This window comes from Talpa europaea, assembly GCF_964194135.1.
Source record: "Talpa europaea genome assembly, chromosome: 13".
NCBI classification, from domain to species: domain Eukaryota; kingdom Metazoa; phylum Chordata; class Mammalia; order Eulipotyphla; family Talpidae; genus Talpa; species Talpa europaea.
Window position 1 is genome coordinate 90,092,256 of NC_140080.1, and position 21,842 is coordinate 90,114,097.

Below are 21,842 nucleotides of genomic sequence, written 5' to 3' on the forward strand. Positions count from 1 at the left end.
AGCACCCATCGCACCCAGGGAAAAAAATAATGCTCCAGTTAATTTTAAGTGAACTTTGTAGGTATGTGTTTGCTTGTTATTAAAATGTCAACTGTTTTCTATCACAGCTTAATCTAGCTTTAAGAGGAGTTCAAGTTTGTTTCTTTAAATAATCTCATTCCTTCTGGTGCAGTATGGCAGCACGGCCTGCTGGTTAGGCACAGGAAGCTGAATGGGGCTGCCTGGACCTGACTCCAGCTGTGTGACCTTGGGCAAACAACTCAACCTCTCCACACCTCAGTGTCCTTACCTGTAAAATGGGGATGATAACAGTACCTTCCATAGGGTTATTGTGAGGCTTAAATGCATCAATATATTCGTAACTGAAATGATTCCAACTTCCCTAACCCTAGTGGTCACCTTTCGTTTTAATTCCTCAACCCCTGAACAGCCATCCTGAATCTCCACAGAAAAGAACATTTGAAACAAAACATTTTATCAAACATATATACATAGGTATGTATGTGTGTATGTGTATATATATATATGATGTGATGCACAAGTTTCAAATACATGCCATCAATATTTACCCTCAGTACACATGATAGTCTGACATGCATATATCCTATTCTATTCCATTATTTTTCAACTCTGATTATAACCCACTATACTAATTTCTTTAACCTGCAGTTTGAAAAACAATGCACTAAAGAAACCTCCTAGACCCATCAAGAAAGCAGTGCCCCAGTTTTAACAAATTGAAGATATAAACTGCAATAGCTGGCAACTTTAAATAGGATTTTGAATCAAATATATCACAATAGTGTGTGTGTGTCTATATATATATGTCTATATATATGTGTGTGTGTCTATATATATAGACACACACACATACATATATTTGTGTTTCAAATCTTAACTTACTAGCAAACTGTTAGCTGTGGAACTGTATGAAGATGACTTAACTTCTCTAAGCCTTAGTTTCTTTATCTGTTAATTGAGATCATACAAACTGCCAAAGAGGTCATAAGAATTAAAAAAGAAACTATGAATTAAGTACATAGTAAAATCCCTGGTATTCAATATATGGTAGCTAGTATAATTACTGATCTCTACCAAGGGCTACACAAGTTTCTCAAAATGCTTTTAATCATGGCTACATATCAAAATCCCTAGAGAGGGTTTTAAATATGCAGATGCCTTGCCCCCACGCGTGAATCTGAGTTCACACAGAGAGTCAGATTGCCAAATCAGATTCAGAACAGGAATTATAAAAGGGAATTGCAGAATTTACCCAGAACCAAGTTAATTAACGCCTCAGAGGATAAAGACAGCAACAAAATATGGGCCAAGCATTCTTTCCTTGCAGGGTATGAAGCCATCAAGTGCAAGGGCCTATAAATAGACTTATTTTCCTATAAGGACATACATTGGCCAACACCGGACATGAGTGGTGTAAGCAATGGATAAAGCACATTGTCTGAACAGGAGGAGACATTTGGGTTATGGACATCTGCCTTTATACCCCATTAATTGCATAAATCACATGATATTTTCCTGCAAGCTGTGCCCTATAAATTCGTAAAATTAGATTTATTTACAATAAGCAACCTAGACAGACCTGGTTCACCCTGCTATTTGTATTCAATAGGAAAGAACTCTCCAGCTAGTTAGTTAATACTATTATTGTATTTGCCAGAGGATTGGTCATCAGCATCTTTACAAAGGGCCACATGCAAATCTTTCCTTCTCATAGGAATACTAACTAACTACAGAGACTAGAACCACAGAGCTTATCCTTTCCAGTTCCAATTTAGCATGTCAGACCTTATTTTAATAGAATTTGTTTTGAACAAAGATATGTAGGGTTGATATTCAGTATCCTAAAAACTTCAGGATAGTTTAAGGTTTTAAATAGCTACAATCGATCTTTAAATCGCATAAAACTTCCCTGATGCTTTGACACCCTGATTTCAATTTATGAATAAGGAAATTGAAGCAATAATCATTTTTTCTAGTTTTGTTGGGCATTGGGGGCTAGGGGAAAAGGCTTGATTTTGCTAAAAGAGCAAAGCCAGTCTGGGCCTCCCCTGGTGGGGCAGGTGGTTGAACACTGGGCTGCGAAGCTGCCCGCAGCCTCTGCAGCGCCGGTTCAATCCCTGGCTGCCAGCGAGAGTCCCACATGGCACAACAAACCTCTCCTGCTGCGCCCGCTGCTCCCACCAGCAGTGTATTTCTTCGTCAGTCTGCCTATTCTGTTCCCCACTCTGGCTCTGGTGAATTCTCTCACCCCCCTCCCCACCCCCTGCTTCTGACTGTACCCAGTGCTTGTATAAATAAATAAATAAATCTTCAAAAAAAAAAAAAAAGAGCAAAGGCAGTCTTCTAAGTACCATAACTGAGAACTAGACCTACTTCACACAGTGAGCACTGAATTCTTTCATATGACACTCTGAGCTATGTTTATCCAAATAAAATAAGGTATTTTTAATTTGTGATTCTGGCAGATATTCCATTGACAGAAGCAGCGACCCTGGAAGATTCTTCTATGTTGACATCACAACAGGTGCCCTGATGACGGCAAGACCTCTTGATCGGGAAGAGTTTTCCTGGCATAATATCACAGTCCTTGCTATGGAAATGAGTAAGTGACACAATAAGCTAGTCTCCGCGTAGCGACTAACAAATGTAATAAACATTGTAGAAGGTGAAGCTTATTGGAGAAAAATTAAATTCTTTATAGAAGGTAGCAGAAAACATGGCTTAAGCTTGTAAGTGAATGCTCCTGTATACCTAGGCCTATACTAAGAAATGAAAATAAGCCAAAGCCGTTAAAAAAAAAATAGCATCCTTAAGGAGCTAGACTTTTTTATATGAGGGAAGGGGTGATTCCTGAAAGTCTAAGAGGTTCCAATCTTTAATAAGGTTGGGAATGCACAACTAGTATAAATTATCATTACGGGATGAAAGGAAGCATTTAGAATATATCACCCTTGGGCCTCCCCGGTGGCGCAACGGTTGAGCGCTGGGTTGCGAAGCTGCCCGCGGCCTCTGCGGCGCCGGTTCGATCCCCGGCTGCTCCCCGGCCACCGGAGGAGGGTCCCACATGGCGCGCAGACCTCTCCTGCCGCCCGCTGCTCCCCTCAGCAGTGTGCTTCGGTCCTTCTGCCTGCTCTGTTCCCCGCTCTGGCTCTGGTGAGTTCTCTCACCCTCCCGCACTTCTGGCTGTACCCAGTGCATGTATAAACAAAAAACAAACAAACAAACCAGCAAACAAATAAATAAAGCATGCCTCTATTAAAAAAAAAAAAAATTAAAAAAAAAAATTTATTTTTAGAATATATCACCCTTATTGTACACACAAATACATAGACAGATGAGAAGTCAATGCATCTTACAATAAAAGGCAGATTTATTAATACCATACTTATATATGGAATGGAAAGTAAAAATTAAACTAACATATTTATTATAAATTTAACAAAAAAATAATATATAATGCTAGGCTCAAACTTTTTTTTATAATAATGACGGTAAAGGTCTAAAGAAATGGCAGACCCTAATGTGGTAACAGAAGTATATACAGCCATTCAGGAGGACCATCTAACAATTAATCTCTTGTTTTAAGATTCTCCAAATTATTCAAACGTTTTCTCTCAAAAATTCTACTTCTAAAAATTATCTTAAGAAAATAACCATAGATCTCAACAAAGATTTGTATATCAGAAAGTCCACTACAATGTTATTTTAAAATATCGAGTGACAGGAATTATCTAAATGTCTAATAATAGATGGACTGAAGAAAGTATAGTACAACCATCAGGTAAAGGAGATTGTCATATAAATATTATTACCCATGCTTTCAATGTATATTTTGGTGACACGGGATAATCTGGCCCTAAAAATTAAGTTCTAAATCCATTTTTTTTTTAAATTTTGCTTAACTGCAATTTGTGTGTGTGTCTATATGTGTAACTCTGTATTTTGAAGACATGTAATATTATATAGATCATATAATGGATATCTCTGGTGGTGGTGTGGATCATATTTAGCCTCATATTTTTCTGGAATTTTCATTATTCATTTTATAAACAAGTATCACTGTCATAACAGAAAATAATTTAAATATGTTGGCACTTTCGGTAATCAAACAATAGAAACAGGAGGAAAACATGGTAGACCATAGCTATTTTTAAGAAAGAAGAAATGGAGCAGAAGAATAAGGCCATTCCAGGATTTTATAAAAAATATTTACTAAGAGTAATTCCTGTGTCTTATAATTTCTATTTTGTCTTCTTGGGATGATGACCAAAACAGAGAAAAACAGAAGGGACACGACTGGTGCTGTGAAATTGTCTTTGGGTGACAGTGCCAAGTAAAAGACAGACCAAAAAGCCACATTTCCCCATGAGTAACTATGAGTAACTTCTGCCCCAGCCAAAGATATGGATTTGGGGTCTATTTGATCCCCGTAATATCCCCTTAGTCCCTAAGCAGAAATAAACGTGCAATGTTATCTGTATTCCAGTGAATAACTTGAAACCTTTTGAAACAGAATTCAAAGAACTGATTATTCTACAGGAATAAAGCCAAGCAATGCCACACAGTATGCATTCGATTAGAAACGGGCTGTTTTCAAGCCTGGAATACAGAATTGACCTGCCTTTAATTCCAGAACCTGAAGTATGAGCCAAGTGAGAGGTTCAAAACCTCTTTTTAAGATTCATTTTGTGATACCGGCTCCCCAAATTGAGTCTCCTCCTCCCCCTCATCATCATGCTATCACACACCCTCCGACACACACCTCACTCTGCCCGCACCACCTCTGTTCTGGCCACACATACATCCTGTGCTCATGTGCCCACTTCCATGCATTTTGCCTTTTCCTTTAAAAACCAGACCACCAGGTAAACACATGTGCCAGCGCAGAGCTGGTGTCTGTCATTACTTGGACCCTCCTCAACTTTACCTTCTTTGTGCTCTCTTTAGACAACCCTTCCCAGGTTGGAAGTGTTTCTGTCACAATCAAAGTCTTAGATGTGAATGACAATGCTCCCGAGTTCCCCAGATTCTATGAAGCTTTTGTCTGCGAGAATGCCAAAGCCGGGCAGGTAAGGCAGCCTATGAGGCTCGCACCTTGGTGACCCCCAACATCAGGAAACAACTGTTACAGAGAACCAATTTTGCCATCAAAGACATTTAAACTAAGTTTACGAAAGAGTCCCCAACCCCAACTTCTGTGTATCATGTTACAATCTTTTATTTGTTCTGACAATGGTTTGGAGCCATTTGTTCATGGCCTCTTGACAGTAGTGTGATCAGGGAAGGCCAATGCGATGCACAGGCCCCCGTGACAGGGAGCTACCCACCTCGTCACTGATGTGTACAGAATCAGTTGTGATAGCACATTCCGGGTCCTGAAAGTGAGGGGCGACAAAGATCAGGGAGACAGCCCTCTCTTTGCCTGAGTGTAACACTAACCCCTGGAAATACTGGCAGTAGGGAAAGCTTATTTTTCATGTCTTCCCATCTCTAGTTCTTAACTTCTGGCATCAGGTTCCCTGTTTAGGGACGGCTGCCTTATTCTCAGAATGCTTTGTTACCTAGAAATCACCTATTCTGTCCCCCCTCTATGAAAATACCCATTTTCTTGGAATTGTTCATGTCAGGCAAGTTTTGAGAGGACAAGAAGCTGAAGGAACAAATTTGAAATAACTATAGTTCCACACTCTTCACACATGTCTGCACATTTTTGAAGTATGTTTTTAAACCTAAATAAGTATTTGGCTGATCAGATTCCAAAGTGCTATAACTGAGGAATATCCAGAATGCTGCTTAGTATGGCCCTTCAGGAGTATGTCGGCCTGCTGCCCACCCCACCCCCAGGAAGTCCCCTCCATGCCTCGGGTCACACACCTTCTCCTGCTTCTGCTCTCTACTTATGACTTGCCAGATTCCCCAGCAGCCCTAACTAATTTCCCCTGGTGTATGTCCTGTGATCCTGTGATTCTGGTGCAGGGAAAATAGGTCAGGATAGTTTAAATATGCATGCTGAGTGTGGGAAGTGCATATTTTTAAGGCAAGGATTCATGCCACGGTAACGCGGGCCTCTGGCTGTAAGAAGCTTTTGCTTTCATTCCTCCCTCACCTGGAACTTAACCCCAGCATCTAGCTGCACAACCAAAGCTTCTAGTTGCTTCCTAAACTCACCAAAGATTGACCCAACACATCTCTACCACCCTACTCTGCCAAAGTGAAAAAGGATTCCCATCCCCAGAAGAAAGATGTATCCTGTAGTGATTCTCACCTACACTCAGCATCCATTAACTCTGGAAACTTTTTGCAATGGTAGCACTCCTAAAAATTTTTTTCAACAAGCCTAGGATAATTCTACTTTCATATCTATTGAATTTCCAGTCTAGAAAGACCTGAATACTATGCAGCCAATAAAAGTTATAAATAAGACTTCACAGTGTAAGAAATGATCTGTGTCATATTAAGTTAAGACGGAGTATGAAAACTTGATGTGTGTGCTTGTGGTTCTGCAAAATGCAGCTTGGGAGGCAGGATGCACAAATAGCAATAGTTTCTGTGCTTAGGTGAGTTTAGAGTGAGGCCGTTTGAGTCTTTATTGTGATAATTTTTCCTATTATACAATTGATATATATTGTATGTGATACATAAGATTCTGTCCATGTAGGATTATAATGTGACAAATATATAGCATGTGACAAGAGGCTCATTTTTAATCTATAATAAAGAGGGTGCTAAATAAGTAGCACAGTAACTCAACCTCCCCACCCAAAAATACAAAGTGTTTCCTTTCTTAAATAGAATAGAAGGAGTTGCATTTTGACAAATGACAGCACTTTAACCACCTCTCTTATTTTTGGAGCAAACACTCGCATCCCCATTTCTAAATACATCTTTTAATGGTCTGTTATACAGTCCTTCGAAGAACAGTTAAAGTGTGATTTAAAGTTCAGATCAGGCACCACAAATCTGTCTTATCTGTCATCTTTAGCCCAAGGTACTGAAAAGCCTACCCTTCGATTTTATCTCTGGGGCATATTTTAAAGATGTTCAAAAGCACACAGCTCAGTGGGCATGTCTGGTTTCTAAAGAAGCAGGTCTCCTTGCACAAGACTTGCTGGGCATTGTAGTCCTCTTTGCCATCGCCAAGTCAGGAGGAAACCTGTAAAGCCTGCAGAGAACTCAGACCACATACTCGGGTGCAGAATGAAGCCTTCCAACCAGAGTGTTGCATGGCAGCAGGGCTGAGGAAGAAATCTGACCTACCAGGAGACTGGAGAGCAGGAGAGCAGGCCACACTCCCACCGCAGACCCGGAGAGGCAGTGTGCCCACTCACCCGGCCTTCAGGGCTCTGGTTAACTGGCCAGTGCTACACAGCAAGGGCCCAGCTCACCAATATACATGAATGATTTCACAGGTCAAGTGTTCCAAAATGACTTGTCCAGCTATGTTTTCAATACATAGTCGCCTACTTATAGGATCCAACAGGAAATATGGGTGGGGCTGGGGCGGCAGGCTGGCCCTCGTGTATAAACACTAATCCTAAGCCCGACTGAGGGACAAGTTCATCTTCAGTGCTCCCTGGCCCTCCTCCTTTATTGCAAGTCTGTTGCTCCGATCATTACAGTCAACAGTGGCCAGCTGCCAGATGGGTTCTCCAAGAGGCACACCCTCAGAGAGTTTTGGTGTAAGATATTAAGGAATAATCTTGGAGAGTAGGTCTGTGGAAGGAAAGGACCTTTGCAGGACTGTGCAAGACAAGTGCAGCTGCGATGCAGACCCACTAACAACCTTGGATGACTGCGCAGCTTTTAGAACCAGTTTCCCCAAGCTGAGATGGGACGGCCAGGCCTTTATACTGTCACCTCAGCCACTGGGTGTCGGTTGCCCTTGGAAAGATGGGGTGACTATGAGCAGGTGGCTCTCAGCAACTGATGCAATCCCAGGGGCTGAGAAGAGAGGGCTGGGGCATCAAGTCCTTCATCGTAGGTGAATCTGAGCAACAGTGCCCCCCAGATGGCCCGTGGCTGGGAGTGTCCCCCTCCATTATTTAATTGGCAGCATATTGGGAGGGCAGCATTACTTCCTTAATTCACAGATGAAGATGTACAAACTAAGCAGCCCACCTGGGCCCTCAACCTGACCCTTGATGTGCCGGGGCCATCCTGGCAGCATCGTAAGTGGCTCTTAACAGCAGAGTGTGGCACCTTCAGGGTGAGGCCCAAGGGAGGTGGGAGAAGCCTGGGTTATTGGGTGGTTAGGGGCACAAACACATAGGAAGATCACCCTCTTGACTCTTTTCTATCTCCCCTTCCCCAGAGCCAGCCTGGGGCTTTTCCGTTGTGTTCTTTGCCCTACTCCCTTCAGCAGCTGCTCACTGTGCTCTTCACAGCCTTCATGGCAACTTGCTACATCGAAAAGCACCAGGAAAGAGGCAGGAAGCCTCTTCAGCCAAAAGAGCTCAATCAGCAGCTTCCTCCCTCTTGCTCTCATCAGCCCAAACCTTTCTTGACTCTATGCTGCTCAGTATATCCCATCTTAGGGGGTCTTATGCTCTACACCACATCCAGTGCCCCTTCCTGCCAACAAGCGACTGCCCGCCAACCCATCCCCTTATCCTGCCATGGTCAATGATGACGTGTCTGCTTACTTCTCCTCTAGATATTGGTCATTTTTAAATAGGGGCTTCTCAAAGACAGCAATTTGATCTTGAAATGTTAACCCAAAAGTGAGGTCAAGTAGGGGAGGACAAAAAATTGGGAGACAAGTAGGATTTTATGACATCCCTGAATTCTTTTTCCTCAGTCTTCTATTTACACTGCCCCCAAGTGGCTGGGCTGGGTGTGAGAATGTCATGTTGATGTCTGCCATCTGAGGTATTTAGGTAACATCTACCCTGAGCCTGTTAATGTGCTCAGGCCCAACAAAAACTCAAACTGGACCCTGAGTTGTATGACGGCATGAAGACCTTCCAGGTAAGTTTCACCATGGCCTTCTTATTACGGAAAACAATCTGTTAGTGGATTTCACTGGGCCCTGAAACCTTCTCTTTTGGCTCCAACTCCTGATGTCATGCCCTTCCCTCAGCTGATCCAGACGGTGAGTGCAGTGGACCAAGATGACCCTCGCAACGGTCAACACTTCTACTACAGCTTGGCTCCCGAGGCTGCGAACAACCCCAACTTCACAGTCAGGGACAACCAAGGTAATCAGGTGGATAGCTGGCTGTGGGTGCTTCTGTATGACTTGGGTTAGATGCTTCGGGTGCTATACCCAATTGCAAGCAGTGTCAAAGGTCACCTGCTCTTTCACAGCAGGGAAGGCAGCATTGCAAATCTGTGGTATTTTTTAAAGTTCTGTTTGACAACATCAAAGAAAAAGAATATCCTCTGCTGATTCTGAAACTTTTATTCAGTCAGTCAGCTCACAAATGTTTTGCGTGCGTGCTCTGCACCACTGCCTAAGGCAGGTGGAAGAGACCTTCCTTCATTCCCAGACAGCAGCCATGTTTCCATGAGAAGAATCTGAGCTGACAGAACATGAACTAGATGAAGAGAAAAATCTGAGGGGATATTTCTAACCAAGGACAAAGGGGTGAAGAGCTCCCAGAACAAAAGGCAGACAAAGGCTAAGTAATTGCAAAGGATAAATATGGGATCACAGAGTAATTTCAGCACAGAAACAATTAATTATTTTAGAATGATTTAGAAAGATGCACCCTGTGGGGCTCCCTATTCCACAATATGCTTCCCACTATAGCTTTGCTGGAATGGAATCCTAGAGCCCTCTTTAGGGGATCAGCTAAGGGGCTACAGACCTACCATACTCTTCACTGGGCACAGAAAGGGGGGAATTTTGTTCTCTAGCCAGATGATTTTCAAAGAAAGGTCAGAGCAAGCGCATAAATAGTTTAATTCTGTCCAGCGAATCCTTTCTGTTGCTAACTCGGCCACAAACGAGTGATCTGACCTTGGGGAGGCTCTTCTCTGGACCGCAGTAGTCTCAGTTTCATTCCAATTCTATAGTTTACCACTTAAACAAAGAGTCACAAAAAGTTATGGTCAGGGAAGCCTGGTCTTAGTCTCAAATGTCAATTATTTGAGATGTAAAGTATTAATTCCACCCCATGATACTCTTCTGCTATTAAACTTGTGAATCTCAAACCTGTTTTCTTCTCAATTGAAAGCATTCTTTTCAGCCATCCCTTCACTCTCCTACATGTAATCATAAAATTGCTCTGATAATTCTGGAAGGGCAATATAAATTATAAAGACAGAAGTACTGAAATCAAATGTCCCGGGACTATTATCAGATCAAATTTTGAACTGCTCATCCACCTGCTTCACAGGAAAACCCTTCCTACAAAACATGGTGTTAGCCCCTACAGAAATGGCTTTGAAATGGAAATGAAGGGGGGAAACTAGCACACCAGGCAGTTTTCTCAAATTTTTAGCTTAAGAGTTACCATGTTCCTTCTACTCTGGTATTTGCCAGAATCAATACAGAAACAACATGGAATAAAATGCTACAAATTTCTTGAAGATGACTTTGGGCACCAATCATGGCACCAATACCTTAAAAAGATGAGCCGTGAAACATGAGGAGTATAAAAAGAAAGGACTCCTCTCTTGGAAAGTTTCCCAAAACAGAAGTCAGCAAATCTTCAACATCAAGAATGAGCTCCACCTCGTCATGACAGCTCATCCCACGAGGCTCATTTAAAAACTGACCAACATGATACATGAGTTTACTGTCAAGCCCCCCAACTCCCAAGCCCAAAACGTGTGACCCTTTTATGAACAAAACAGGACACTATCTCAAGTAAAGACTTTCTTTTTATCTCCAAAGCAATAGGAAAAGATTGTGTATAGCATACTCAATGGTTTCAAATGTATTTTTCCACACTTTGCTTTGATAGTTTCAATAATCTTGTGAAGTTTGAAGAAGTTACTAATCCCTCAGATTCTCATTATCTTATTTGATAGATAAGGAAAAGAAAGCAAATGGCCCAAGCTCAATGAGTAAGCATGAAGCCTGGGACTGGAACCAGGGCCTGTTTTAGCCACACACAGAGAAAAAAAAATTTAGTTGTCACCTTGGAAACAAATTCTGCTTTCAAATGGGCTCCTCGAGCCTGAGCCATCATATGCAACAAAAATTGCCCAAGTGACGACTATATGGCAGGCCCCTTCTAGGCCTAGATTCAACAATTATATACTCTGATTAATCCTAAATAATTATGAGATCCAGAAGCATAGACTATGTCGTGGGCAAGAAGAATGTTTTTTCTTTTAAATTCAGCTCTGGTTAGACTGGTCTGATTAAACTGAAAAATTTTTAAAAATTTAAAAACCAAAGGAAAAAGTTTCTGAAAAAAAGCTATGACAGAATTAACAGTACTTAGCTGTAAGTCTAGAAAACTAAAAAGCAGGTGGGTTATGTGGGAAGTAGAAATAGGAATATAATCTTCAGCTTGGCTTTCTCCACTGAAAAAGGAAAAGAGGACAGAAGCCTGAAATAAAACGATTCTAATTAGCTGGACAGTCACTGGCACTAAGATAAGTGGTTACATGACACAACGGAAGGGTACATGTCTGAAGTCAGAGAGGCCAGAGTTCAAATCATTGCTCTGCTACTAATTAAACTAGTGACTTTGAACAAATTATATAAATTCTTCAGGCCTTAACTCGCTCGCTATGAAAGGGTGAAATTTCCACTATCTCATCAAGTTACCTTGAAGATTAAATGATATGTTGCGTATACTAAGCGCTCAATAAGCAAAAGCAGGGGAAGAAGGATCTGAAAATTAATGATAATGTCGTCAGATTAGGCTAGGTTATGCTACAGAAACCACCACCAAAATCTCAGTGGTTAAACAGTGTAAAGTCAATTTCTTGTTGACACAAAGCCGACTATGGCCTGAGTGACTGAGGACAGTTATCCACCTGTCCAAGGCAGCTTGGGTCACCATTACTAGTGCTACATACGGCAACAGAGCTGGGAGAGCCACACACCTGCTCTTTCATACACCTATCTGGAAGTGACGCAAATCACTTCTGCTCTTTTTGCATCATCAAAAAACAGGCCCAAACTCAAGAAGGTAGAAAAGTATATTCCTTTATTATCAGCATGAAGGGAAGGAGAGCCAGAAGTATTGTTATGGGGATTAATAATGTTTACTATGATTGGGCTCTCAGAATATTTTTGTGACTTTCTAGACCCTTCCCTGTGAAATGACACACATGTGGAGAACAGTCCGTGGTTGTATATCCAAACATCTCTCAAACTTTTCCTCTAAGGAAAATGATCTAAGCTTTGCAAAAAATAGATGTAATTATAACTCAAATCCCCTTGAGAAAACGAAGCTCCAAAACATGACCTTAGGCAAATATGAACATAAACACAAACGCCAGCTTTGTAGAAACACATCTAAGAATTTTGCTCATCCCCTTTAAAATTAGAGAAAAAGTTATTTGCAGATCAGAAATGAGTTTTCATCAAGTTCATATTAACTGGATAAACTTAGACCACACACACAGGTGTGTCCTATGAGGAGATTTCCAGTAAGCTTCTGCTAGCTGAGCAGGTTGTTGAGAAAGCACTGGAGGAGTCGGTAGTGTATCTCGCAGGCATAAAAGAAAACAGAAAAAGATGTGAATTCCAGCCAAAGTGGCAAAAATAAGCAATCTGCCACGGCCACGTGGGCTCGTCACTGTTCTTTTCCTGGAGGCACAAAGTAGCGTGGGGCCTTGGAAAGCTGCTGAGCAGGATCAAACAGGGACCACAAGTCACCAGTGATTGTTCATTTCTGTCAGGCTTTCCCAGGGACATTTCAGTTAGATCTGAAGTCTGACAGTTCGCCCTGGGCACTTTATGTCACAAAGGGTAAGAGAGACTCTCAAAAAGGCTTTCTCTCCGAGGCCTCCCAGTATTGCCTAGAAGCAAGGAAAAATCTTGCTCTTGAATCCAAATGCTGATCCAGACAAACCCGCTGTGGCTGTGGCTGAAGGCCCCCGGGCAATGTTGTATTCTGCTTCTCGCTCCTTCACACAAACTATTTGGGCCCCACGGCTTACCTCAACCCAAGAAAATAATTCACTTGTTGGTTCTTGCACTTTCTTCTTCCCGCTCATTTTTCCTCTTCCCTTTTCAATAGTGGAACCCCTCTCTTCTCCAGATAACACTGCCCGGGTTCTAACCAGGAGGTCTGGCTTCCGGCAGCAGGAGCAGAGTGTCTTTTACCTGCCTATCCTGATCTCTGATAACGGGCAGCCAGTGCTGAGCAGCACGGGCACACTGACCATCCAGGTGTGCAGCTGTGACGACGACGGTCATGTCCTGTCCTGCAGCCCCGAGGCCTACATGCTTCCAGTCAGCCTAAGCCGGGGCGCCCTCATCGCCATCCTGGCCTGCATCTTTGTCCTCTTAGGTAAGTGGTACCTTTCCGTTCCGCGGGGCCCTGCAAGAGCTTATTCAGCACTTGGCCATCATGGTTTCTACACTGTGCTTATTAAAAAGCCAGGAGAGTAAAGCTGTGAAAAAAATGAAGAAACTTAAGACAGTTCCTTCAGGTCAGGCCAGAGCACAGACATCTTTCAAGCAGCTACTGTGGGCTGGAACACCACTGGTGGTGCTGGGATTGATAGGGCAGTCTTGTCCCGGCCTTCACAGAGCTCAGTCACAGCAAAGCAAGTGCCTTTTCACATCCTAGAAACAGAATGGCAATTTTGGACAAGATATGATTACTTATAATCCCCCATTTCAGATAAGTAGTAGTTAAATCACATAGAGGTAGTGACGGGCCCACAGTCAAACCTCAGAGGCAGACCCCACCTTGAAGAGTAGGTGCCATTTTAATAGAGTGATCAGGGATGTCTCAGTGATAAGGGGACCTGTGAACACATTTCTGCGAGAAGGGAGGGAGTGAATCATTAGATATCAGAGAGAAGCTATTTGGGGCACGAGCACCCACCCAGGCACTGTGGTCATCGAACAAGGAGCAATGCCTGGTGAAATAAAAAAGATGTAATGACAAGCTAGCAAGAAAGCGCTGTGAGGGTAGGGGCCGTCACTGCCTCCTCTCAAGTCCTACTGCAAGGCAGCCACCCTGCCCCCTTGTATTTAAGACTACTTATGCAATTGTTTGCAAACTCCACACTCAAGACTTTAACACCTAAAACTAAGAAAGTATCTGTACATACATCCCAACTCTGCTGATGATTCTACGGTAAAGATAGATCGACAGACAGACAGACAAACAGACAGATAGATGTAAAGAAAAACAGACTTAGTAGACAGCAATGTTATTCAATACAAAAGAAATCCCAACATTCTATGAAGGAAAAAAAGCACAGCACTAGAGATTTACAGGAGACAGATGCACAGATTACCACATACCCGCCTGATACCAGGTTCTACACGATGAGCCTGAGGCCGACCAAAGAAAGAAGATCCTAACTTACTAACAAAATGTCAGCACTTGACTTGAATTTCTAAGTCCATGGAATTTGCTTTCCAAAAAGCATTTAAACAACATGTGGCTTATTTTTATTTTAGTTCAGTGCTACATGAAGAGAAAAGCAGTAGGAATAAGTAAACTCTCTAAGTCCTAGGATTCCTGGATCAAAAAGAGTTAAGGTTTCTGGTCACTGAAGGGGAAAAAAAAAAAAAAAAAAGAGGTAAAACCTTCCTGCAATTCCCTGAGTGTCCATAAGGTGGCAATGGGAATCCTTGAGTACACATCCGGATAACCTGTAATAGGCCTCTGAAGAAATGCTGCTAGGAAAAATTCCATACTGGCAAAATGACTGTAAGATCACCCTGGCCCACAAAGAAGTAGGAGTCGTCATTTCAGAAAGACTGATATTAAGACTGCACAACAAGAATCTCAAGTTAGAAGAGGTGTGCAAAGCACAATTTATTTTGTGCCTCCAAAACCCCTATGTCTTATATTTTGAATTGTATAGAACAGTTTTCAGGAACTAAATTGAGCAGAGCTATCATAAAAACCTCACATTTTTAGGCACTCTTATTTCTAAGAGCACACAACTCACATTAAATATAATTCATGAAACTCTGTGATACGAATTGCAGTTGATTCATCAAGTTTGGGGACAATTAACTAAACATACCAATTTTGATTTCACAGTATATTTTGACATCAAGTGATGTTCAAGTTCCTAGAAAATTTTCTAGGCCCCATGCACAGTGTCTACAGTAGCTGAAGAATAATCATCCTGATCCCTTCTGTCAGGGAAGTCTTCCAGCTAAACAGGACCATTATTCCCAAAATCTGATTTTCGGGGCACCATATAATACTTGTTTTTAAGACGTGTGGTAACCTTTATTTTTCAAGAGATGGACCGGTTGTACAAACTACCCAGTTCTCCATCACCATCAGAATTCTTTCCAGCAGATACTGGAAAACTTTTCTAATCTTACCTCCTAGCATTTTCTAAAACACCACGCCTGCCCAGTTCCCAAGGAAGGATGAACAGTTCCTCTACTCAACACTTGTAACTCTATGATAGCCCATATCACTGCCTGACTTGCATTAATCACAAGTATCTATAATCTCTTTGGATGTAAAAAAAAATCACATCACTGCAAAACTGTTTCTCCATCACATAGCAAAATGTCTAAAAAACAGATGAGGTTAGTAACTGTCTACTGAATCCCACAAACAGAGCACGTTCACCTAGAATTCCATTTCTCTAACCTGCTTCCAGCCAAATCATAGCCCAACTCTAATGTCCGATTCAACCACCCTCTTCCTTAGGGCCCTATTACTTCATTTCTCGAAAATCTCACAATCCTCTGTCCTTAAGTCAAATTTTTGTACATGGAGAAAACAGAGAAAAATATACAATTATTCCCTGTGTGTGCTTTTGGTTACTCAAGCTATTAGGGAAAATACTAGATGTTAACATCACTAATTGCAATTTACAAAAAAAGTACATTCTATATTCAATTTTTTTTAATTATTATTATGAGTTTTTGCAGCCCCTAATCTTACTGGGTATACAGCTGTATTCCATTTTTTTTCTCCTTGGATAAACTGGGATTCTATTTTGCCCTGCTGTCAAGCTGTCACTGTTCACCAACTGTAACAAAGAACACCAGAAAAAAAAAAAATCAATAGCAGTTCTACAGCTGAAACCTCAACACACTTCCTAGAAAATGTTTTCAGTCACTGAGATAAATAGTTCAATGGGATTATCTCTATCACTCCTTTAAACCCCAGTGAACACATCCTGGGGGAAAAATGCATTTGTTGGGATAAAATTTTATCCAAACCTGCAAGGGCACATCTAACAGTATGGTGCTTCTTTGATAACATGATGAACTATGTGAAATGTCACTGCTCATTCCCTCTCTTCCATGAACAGTAATGAATCCAAAAAGTCATAATTGAAGACTCTGACTTTACTGGACAACAGTGATCATTTGTGCTCTTATTTACTTTGGCTCATATTTAGTATACATGTCTGCATGCATTTGCACATGCGGATGATTATATTTACAAAACAGAATCCTATTAAGATGCTAACATAAGAAAGCAGGATTCCACCTGCATGGTAAGATTTCCACATGATGGGCCTCCAAGGTGGGGCAAAGGATTAAGCACAGCACTATGAAGCAATCCAGAGTCTCTGCAGCACAAGTTCGATCCCCAGCTGACCAGGGAGCTGCCCACATGGTGCAGCAGACCTCTCCTGCCTCACCCGCTGCTCCCCTCCCCAGTGTATTTCAGTCAGTCTGCCTGTTCTGTTCCCCACTCTGTCTCTGATGAATCCTCTCACCACCACCCCACCTCTGCCCTGTATACCAATTCTTGTATATATAAATAAATCTTTTTTTAAAAAAGATGATTTTGACATGATAAAAATCTTTAATAGTCTTTATATAGTCTGATAAAGTCTTTATAAAGTCCGAGGTCACGACTGGCTTCATGGCCATAGTGCTAAGCATTTTGTCAACAGGATGCATATCGGGTGGTTGGGTGTGTGTGCACAATTTCAAAAATGCAACTGGATTTTTTTTTTTTTAAGATTTATTTATTTATTTATACACGCACTGGGTACAGTCAAAAGCGCGGGAGGGTGAGAGAATTCGCCAGAGCGGGAAACAGAACAGGCAGCCTGACGAAGTACACTGCTGAGGGGAGCAGAGGGCGCAGCAGGAGAGGTCTGCGCGCCATGTGGGGCTCTCCCTAGCGGCCAGGAATCCAACCGGCGCTGCAGAGGCTGCAGCAGCTTCGCAACCCAGCGCTCAACCGCTGCGCCCCCGGGGAGGCCCTGCAACTGGATTTTACATGCAACTTCCAAAAGGACCATCTGAAAAAAAAAAAAAACACAGTGCTCCTTCTGCACAGATTCGACAGGGCAGCTCAGGCGACCACGAGGGCGACTTGGCGGTTTGCAACAATAGCCAAGCGCTGTCTCTGAGCAACCCATTCCGCAAACTCTCCCCTCTCGGGGCCCCCAGGAACACCTCCAGCGGGGGGTGCGGGGCCGGCCGCCCGGGTAACCCCTGCCCTCTGTGCCCGCAGTGCTGGTGCTGCTCATCCTGTCCATGCGGCGGCACCGCAAGCAGCCCTACATCATCGACGACGAGGAGAACATCCACGAGAACATCGTGCGCTACGACGACGAGGGCGGCGGCGAGGAGGACACGGAGGCCTTCGACATCGCGGCCATGTGGAACCCCCGGGAGGCGCAGGCGGGGGGCGCCCCCAAGACGCGGCAGGACATGCTGCCCGAGATCGAGAGCCTCTCCCGCTACGTGCCTCAGGCGTGCGCCGTCAGCAGCACGGTCCACAGCTACGTGCTGGCCAAGCTCTACGAGGCCGACATGGACCTGTGGGCCCCCCCCTTCGACTCCCTGCAGACCTACATGTTCGAGGGGGACGGCTCCGTGGCGGGCTCGCTGAGCTCCCTGCAGTCGGCCACGTCGGACTCGGAGCAGAGCTTCGACTTCCTCACGGACTGGGGGCCCCGCTTCCGGAAGCTGGCCGAGCTCTACGGGGGCTCGGAGGGGCCGGCACCCCTGTGGTGACGGAGGCCGGGAGGCAGCTGCGCGGCCAAAAAGCCGCCGTTCTGCGCGGCGGCGGCTTCGCGGAAGAGGCGCAGCCCACCACGTGAGCAATACCGCGCTGGAGAGTGGGGGTGGGGCGAGCGGGCGGACAGAGCTCTCTCTGGATCAGCTTTACTTGGGTAGATTAAGTTAAATGAGCGAAAGGAAACACAGGAAGAGGGGGGCAGAATCTCCAAATACCTTTTTGTCTTTTGAACGTGGTGAACTAGTCGAAGGCTTGGAGGCCGAGGTGGGGCAGCCGGCCTGGCTGTGGCGTCCATCGCCCAGGCCCTGGTCCTGTTGCACCCCAAGAGGCCAACCTTGGGGTCCTTCAAAGTGGATAGAAAGCTCTACTCTCATAGCCGTTTTTTCTTTTCCATCTTATTTTCATCTCCATTGCAAAGTCTTGCTGGCTCGTCACCGCACAAAGGACTCTGCAACATTTTTCCTCCATGAAATTAACCTGCTGGTCCTGGGGTGGATGGAATTTCGTTTAACCTTTTTGAGACAAGGTTAAGGCTGAACCGACCTTGCATGAGGGAGGGTGGGGGGTGGGAGAAGGAAGAGGCATTGACTTTTCGGTCAAGTTTAATGGCTGAACCAAGAGTTCTTGGCATTGCAGTGAATCCAGTGCTCTCACATTGGAGTGCTCTTGTTCTCTCAGCTCTTTAACTGTGCCCCTGCAAAATAACCGAAGGAAACTAGAAAATCTGCCTCTTTTGCACTGTAGGTGTCTCTTCCATGTGCCAAATGTGAAGATTAGATGCTACAAATGAAAGCCAAAAAAAAAAAAAAAAAAAAGAAGTATCTGATAAAAGCATGGGTTAGAGGCTTTCCTAATCTGTGTGAGGTCAATCCAAGGGATGTTTACATACTGTAGATAATCTACTTGAACAAAAATCAGTATTATAGAGAATAAATGGATGTAAGAAAATTACATGTATAAGTTTTGTATATTTGTTAATAATTTTGGTAATAAATATGATGTACTGCATCTCAGTACCTTAGCACTTCTTTTAATAAAAGTTAAATAGAAGGGAAAGGCTATTGCATATTTTTATAATTGGTGGGCAGGTCTGAGGTAGCTTTGTGACTTGATTTACCCTTAGGTTCTTGGGGCTGGGGCTGATGCTTAAAGCAAAAACAATAAGTTAGGTGTGAGGCTGTGCATTCTGTTTCATCTACTGTCCCCAAGATCCAAATGGTTGAAACGTAAGCTTTTTAGGAAAACTCTTCATTCCCCCATTTTGAAATGAACAAAGGATTGTTTGGTAACATCAATGATACACCGGTGGATTTAACCCGTTTTCCACTTTGTGAAAAAGTATTGCACAGAACCACCAAGGAGGTAAGCCACTGTTCTTTCATCTCTTCCTACTGGCAAAAGAAATATGTACATAAAAATATGGACACACACACACACACCCCGGTGTGCATAGCGCAATACTGGATGAGCACACAGAAGGCTGGGACCATAGTTTACTCATCATTCCTCTCCCATGGTAACTAACATAGTCCTTTGTGCATGGCTTAATAAGTGCTCAGTGTGTTCATATGGAAGGGGCCACTTTCTTTGAACTCCTGTTACAACAGGATACTTTATCTTGTAAAACTTGGCAATGGAGAAAAAAAAATATGAACAAGATAGTTTGCTGAGTATACTGCTGGCCCCAGGACCACACTGAGAACCTCTCTCTCTCTATCTCTCTCTCTCTCTTTCTCTCTCTCTCAAACATAGGAAGATTAGGCTACCAGCCTACTCAGGCTGGTGTTGCTCTCTCAGTAGAGCAGTCCTGTGACTCTTTTCCTGTGCCAAGGGCACTTTGGTGGAAATGTGTGAAAAGGCTGATCATAATCTGGGAGCCAGAAGAACGTACTCGGTAATTTATTATGTCATACACTAATCACCAGGCTAGTCTCATCTTCAACCTTCAGCAAACTCTTACCTCCCATGAAAGGCAGCCTCACACACCCTCTTTAAGAGTAGAATGTGATATGTGAAGGTAAATAAACCTAACAACAGAAACAACTCATTTACTTGAGTCCAAACAAGGCTCCCCCACATACCGGTTATGTGAATGTGGACAAACCAACCCTTACATCGTTATTCCTTTCCATCACTAGCCCTGAGGATAATTAGTGGCTATTTCACTTTCTATTGTGTGTTAAAACTGGGAACAGCTGTTATCCTAACCCTAGGAGGTTATCATGCCCCACATGCTGCAAATGTGGTCCCCAGGATACTGGGCATGAAGCGATCAAACCATCTCCTGGAGCTCGTGGTCCCTGGGAGGGTGTTTAATGGTGTGATACAGGAAGTATGAGAGAAACACAGAACAGGAGATCCATTTCAGCTCACACTCTAAGATAAAGCAGACTCTTCCCTCCAAATGAGTTTGAAAATTCCCTTTCCACTGCCACAGTTTACCACAAATGCAGGTGCCTCTGGAAAGAACACCTCATCACCTCCAAAATGAATGCAGTGTTTAGCCATGTTAGACGAGAAGGCTTTAAAACTATTCAGCCATTTCTTTTGTAAAGGGCAAAGCAAGTAGCCCCTTACATGTTGGAGAGAAATAGGTCCTCTGTAGAAACCAATTGATAAGACTTTCTGAAACTGTATTCTGAATGAGAACATAAGCAAAGATTAGCAATGAATCTTCGGAATCAAATAAGTATACTATCCCAACATGACATATAGCAAAGACAAAGTGGCTCACCAAGAAAGAATTTACATGTCCTGAAAACAAAGTTCACATGAGTCAAAATCAGTGCAGGCATATTAACTAAGGGCTGTTACTGTTACACCAGTGATGCAGAACTTGACCTCCATGTCAGGACTACATGAACAATAGGATACACTTTATATAAGTAGTTCTTACTACAGATGAACTCATCCTCAAATCCATTTGTCAACTTCATAATAAAGTTTAAGAACTTTCAAGATCATTTTTTCTATAAATATCTGGATTTGGAATACTTCTGTTTGGTTCTAAGGCTGAAGCGCTGATAGAAGTAGAAGACAAAATTCGATCAAGGAATTCCCTTTCTTCAAATGATCTAATAAGACATAGCTCTCCTGTGATTCACTTTGTGCAAAAAATGTAAGTACTAGTTTATAGTATGTGTAATTAACTACTGTGGGTCTGCTACTCCTAGGCAGCCTATTCGGCCGCCATTTTGGCACCTAAACAAGGTCAAAATGGCCCAGCCAGTTAGGTACAGGAGCCCAAACCTTCAGCCCTTCAAATCAAACAAGAGCACCAAGCTGGATCATGCTGGGAAGTTATGGATCATGCTGGGAAGTTATGCATTACGAGGTATGTCCTGAGCGCGGGGGGGTGGAGGGGTGCCGCTGAGGACCCTTATACATCACGAGGTATGACCGGGAATGCGCAGGGGGCCGAGGACCATTGTATGGCAAGGGACCCCAGAAGCTGATCAGTGGAACACCTTGTTGATAAGATTAAAACCATGGCTGGGGATTAGAGTGTGTCCTCAAGTAGGTAAGAAGTGTCTGGAGGGCAGACTCACAATCCCTAATCTTCTACACCCTTCCCCTTTCTATAATCTCCTTTTGCTTCCCCTCCTTACAACCAATACCATGTGTCAATAAAAGGGCCAGGATCAGTAGCATCCTGCATTATGTAGCCTGCTCCACGACTCCCGTTTCTTTGTCAGTGTGGTGTTGCCCGACACAACAAACTACAATATCCACCCCACATACAATTTTTCTTAATTCATTCTTCTTGAG

The 21,842-nt window shown here is 43.1% G+C and overlaps 1 protein-coding gene across 1 annotated transcript in view; it reads left to right on the forward strand.

The window, feature by feature from the left end:
* The window catches only part of CDH20 (cadherin 20), a gene marked incomplete at both ends in the record, with an annotated part of 45,481 nt that extends 27,411 nt beyond the window's left edge, over nucleotides 1-18,070 (forward strand). Inside the window, 5 exons of the mRNA XM_084251862.1 lie at nucleotides 2,487-2,623; nucleotides 4,969-5,090; nucleotides 9,101-9,218; nucleotides 13,191-13,442; nucleotides 17,565-18,070. Coding sequence (XP_084107988.1) covers nucleotides 2,487-2,623; nucleotides 4,969-5,090; nucleotides 9,101-9,218; nucleotides 13,191-13,442; nucleotides 17,565-18,070 — 1,135 coding nt within the window. The remainder of the gene's footprint in view (nucleotides 1-2,486; nucleotides 2,624-4,968; nucleotides 5,091-9,100; nucleotides 9,219-13,190; nucleotides 13,443-17,564) is intronic.
* Nucleotides 18,071-21,842: the final 3,772 nt, after the last annotated feature.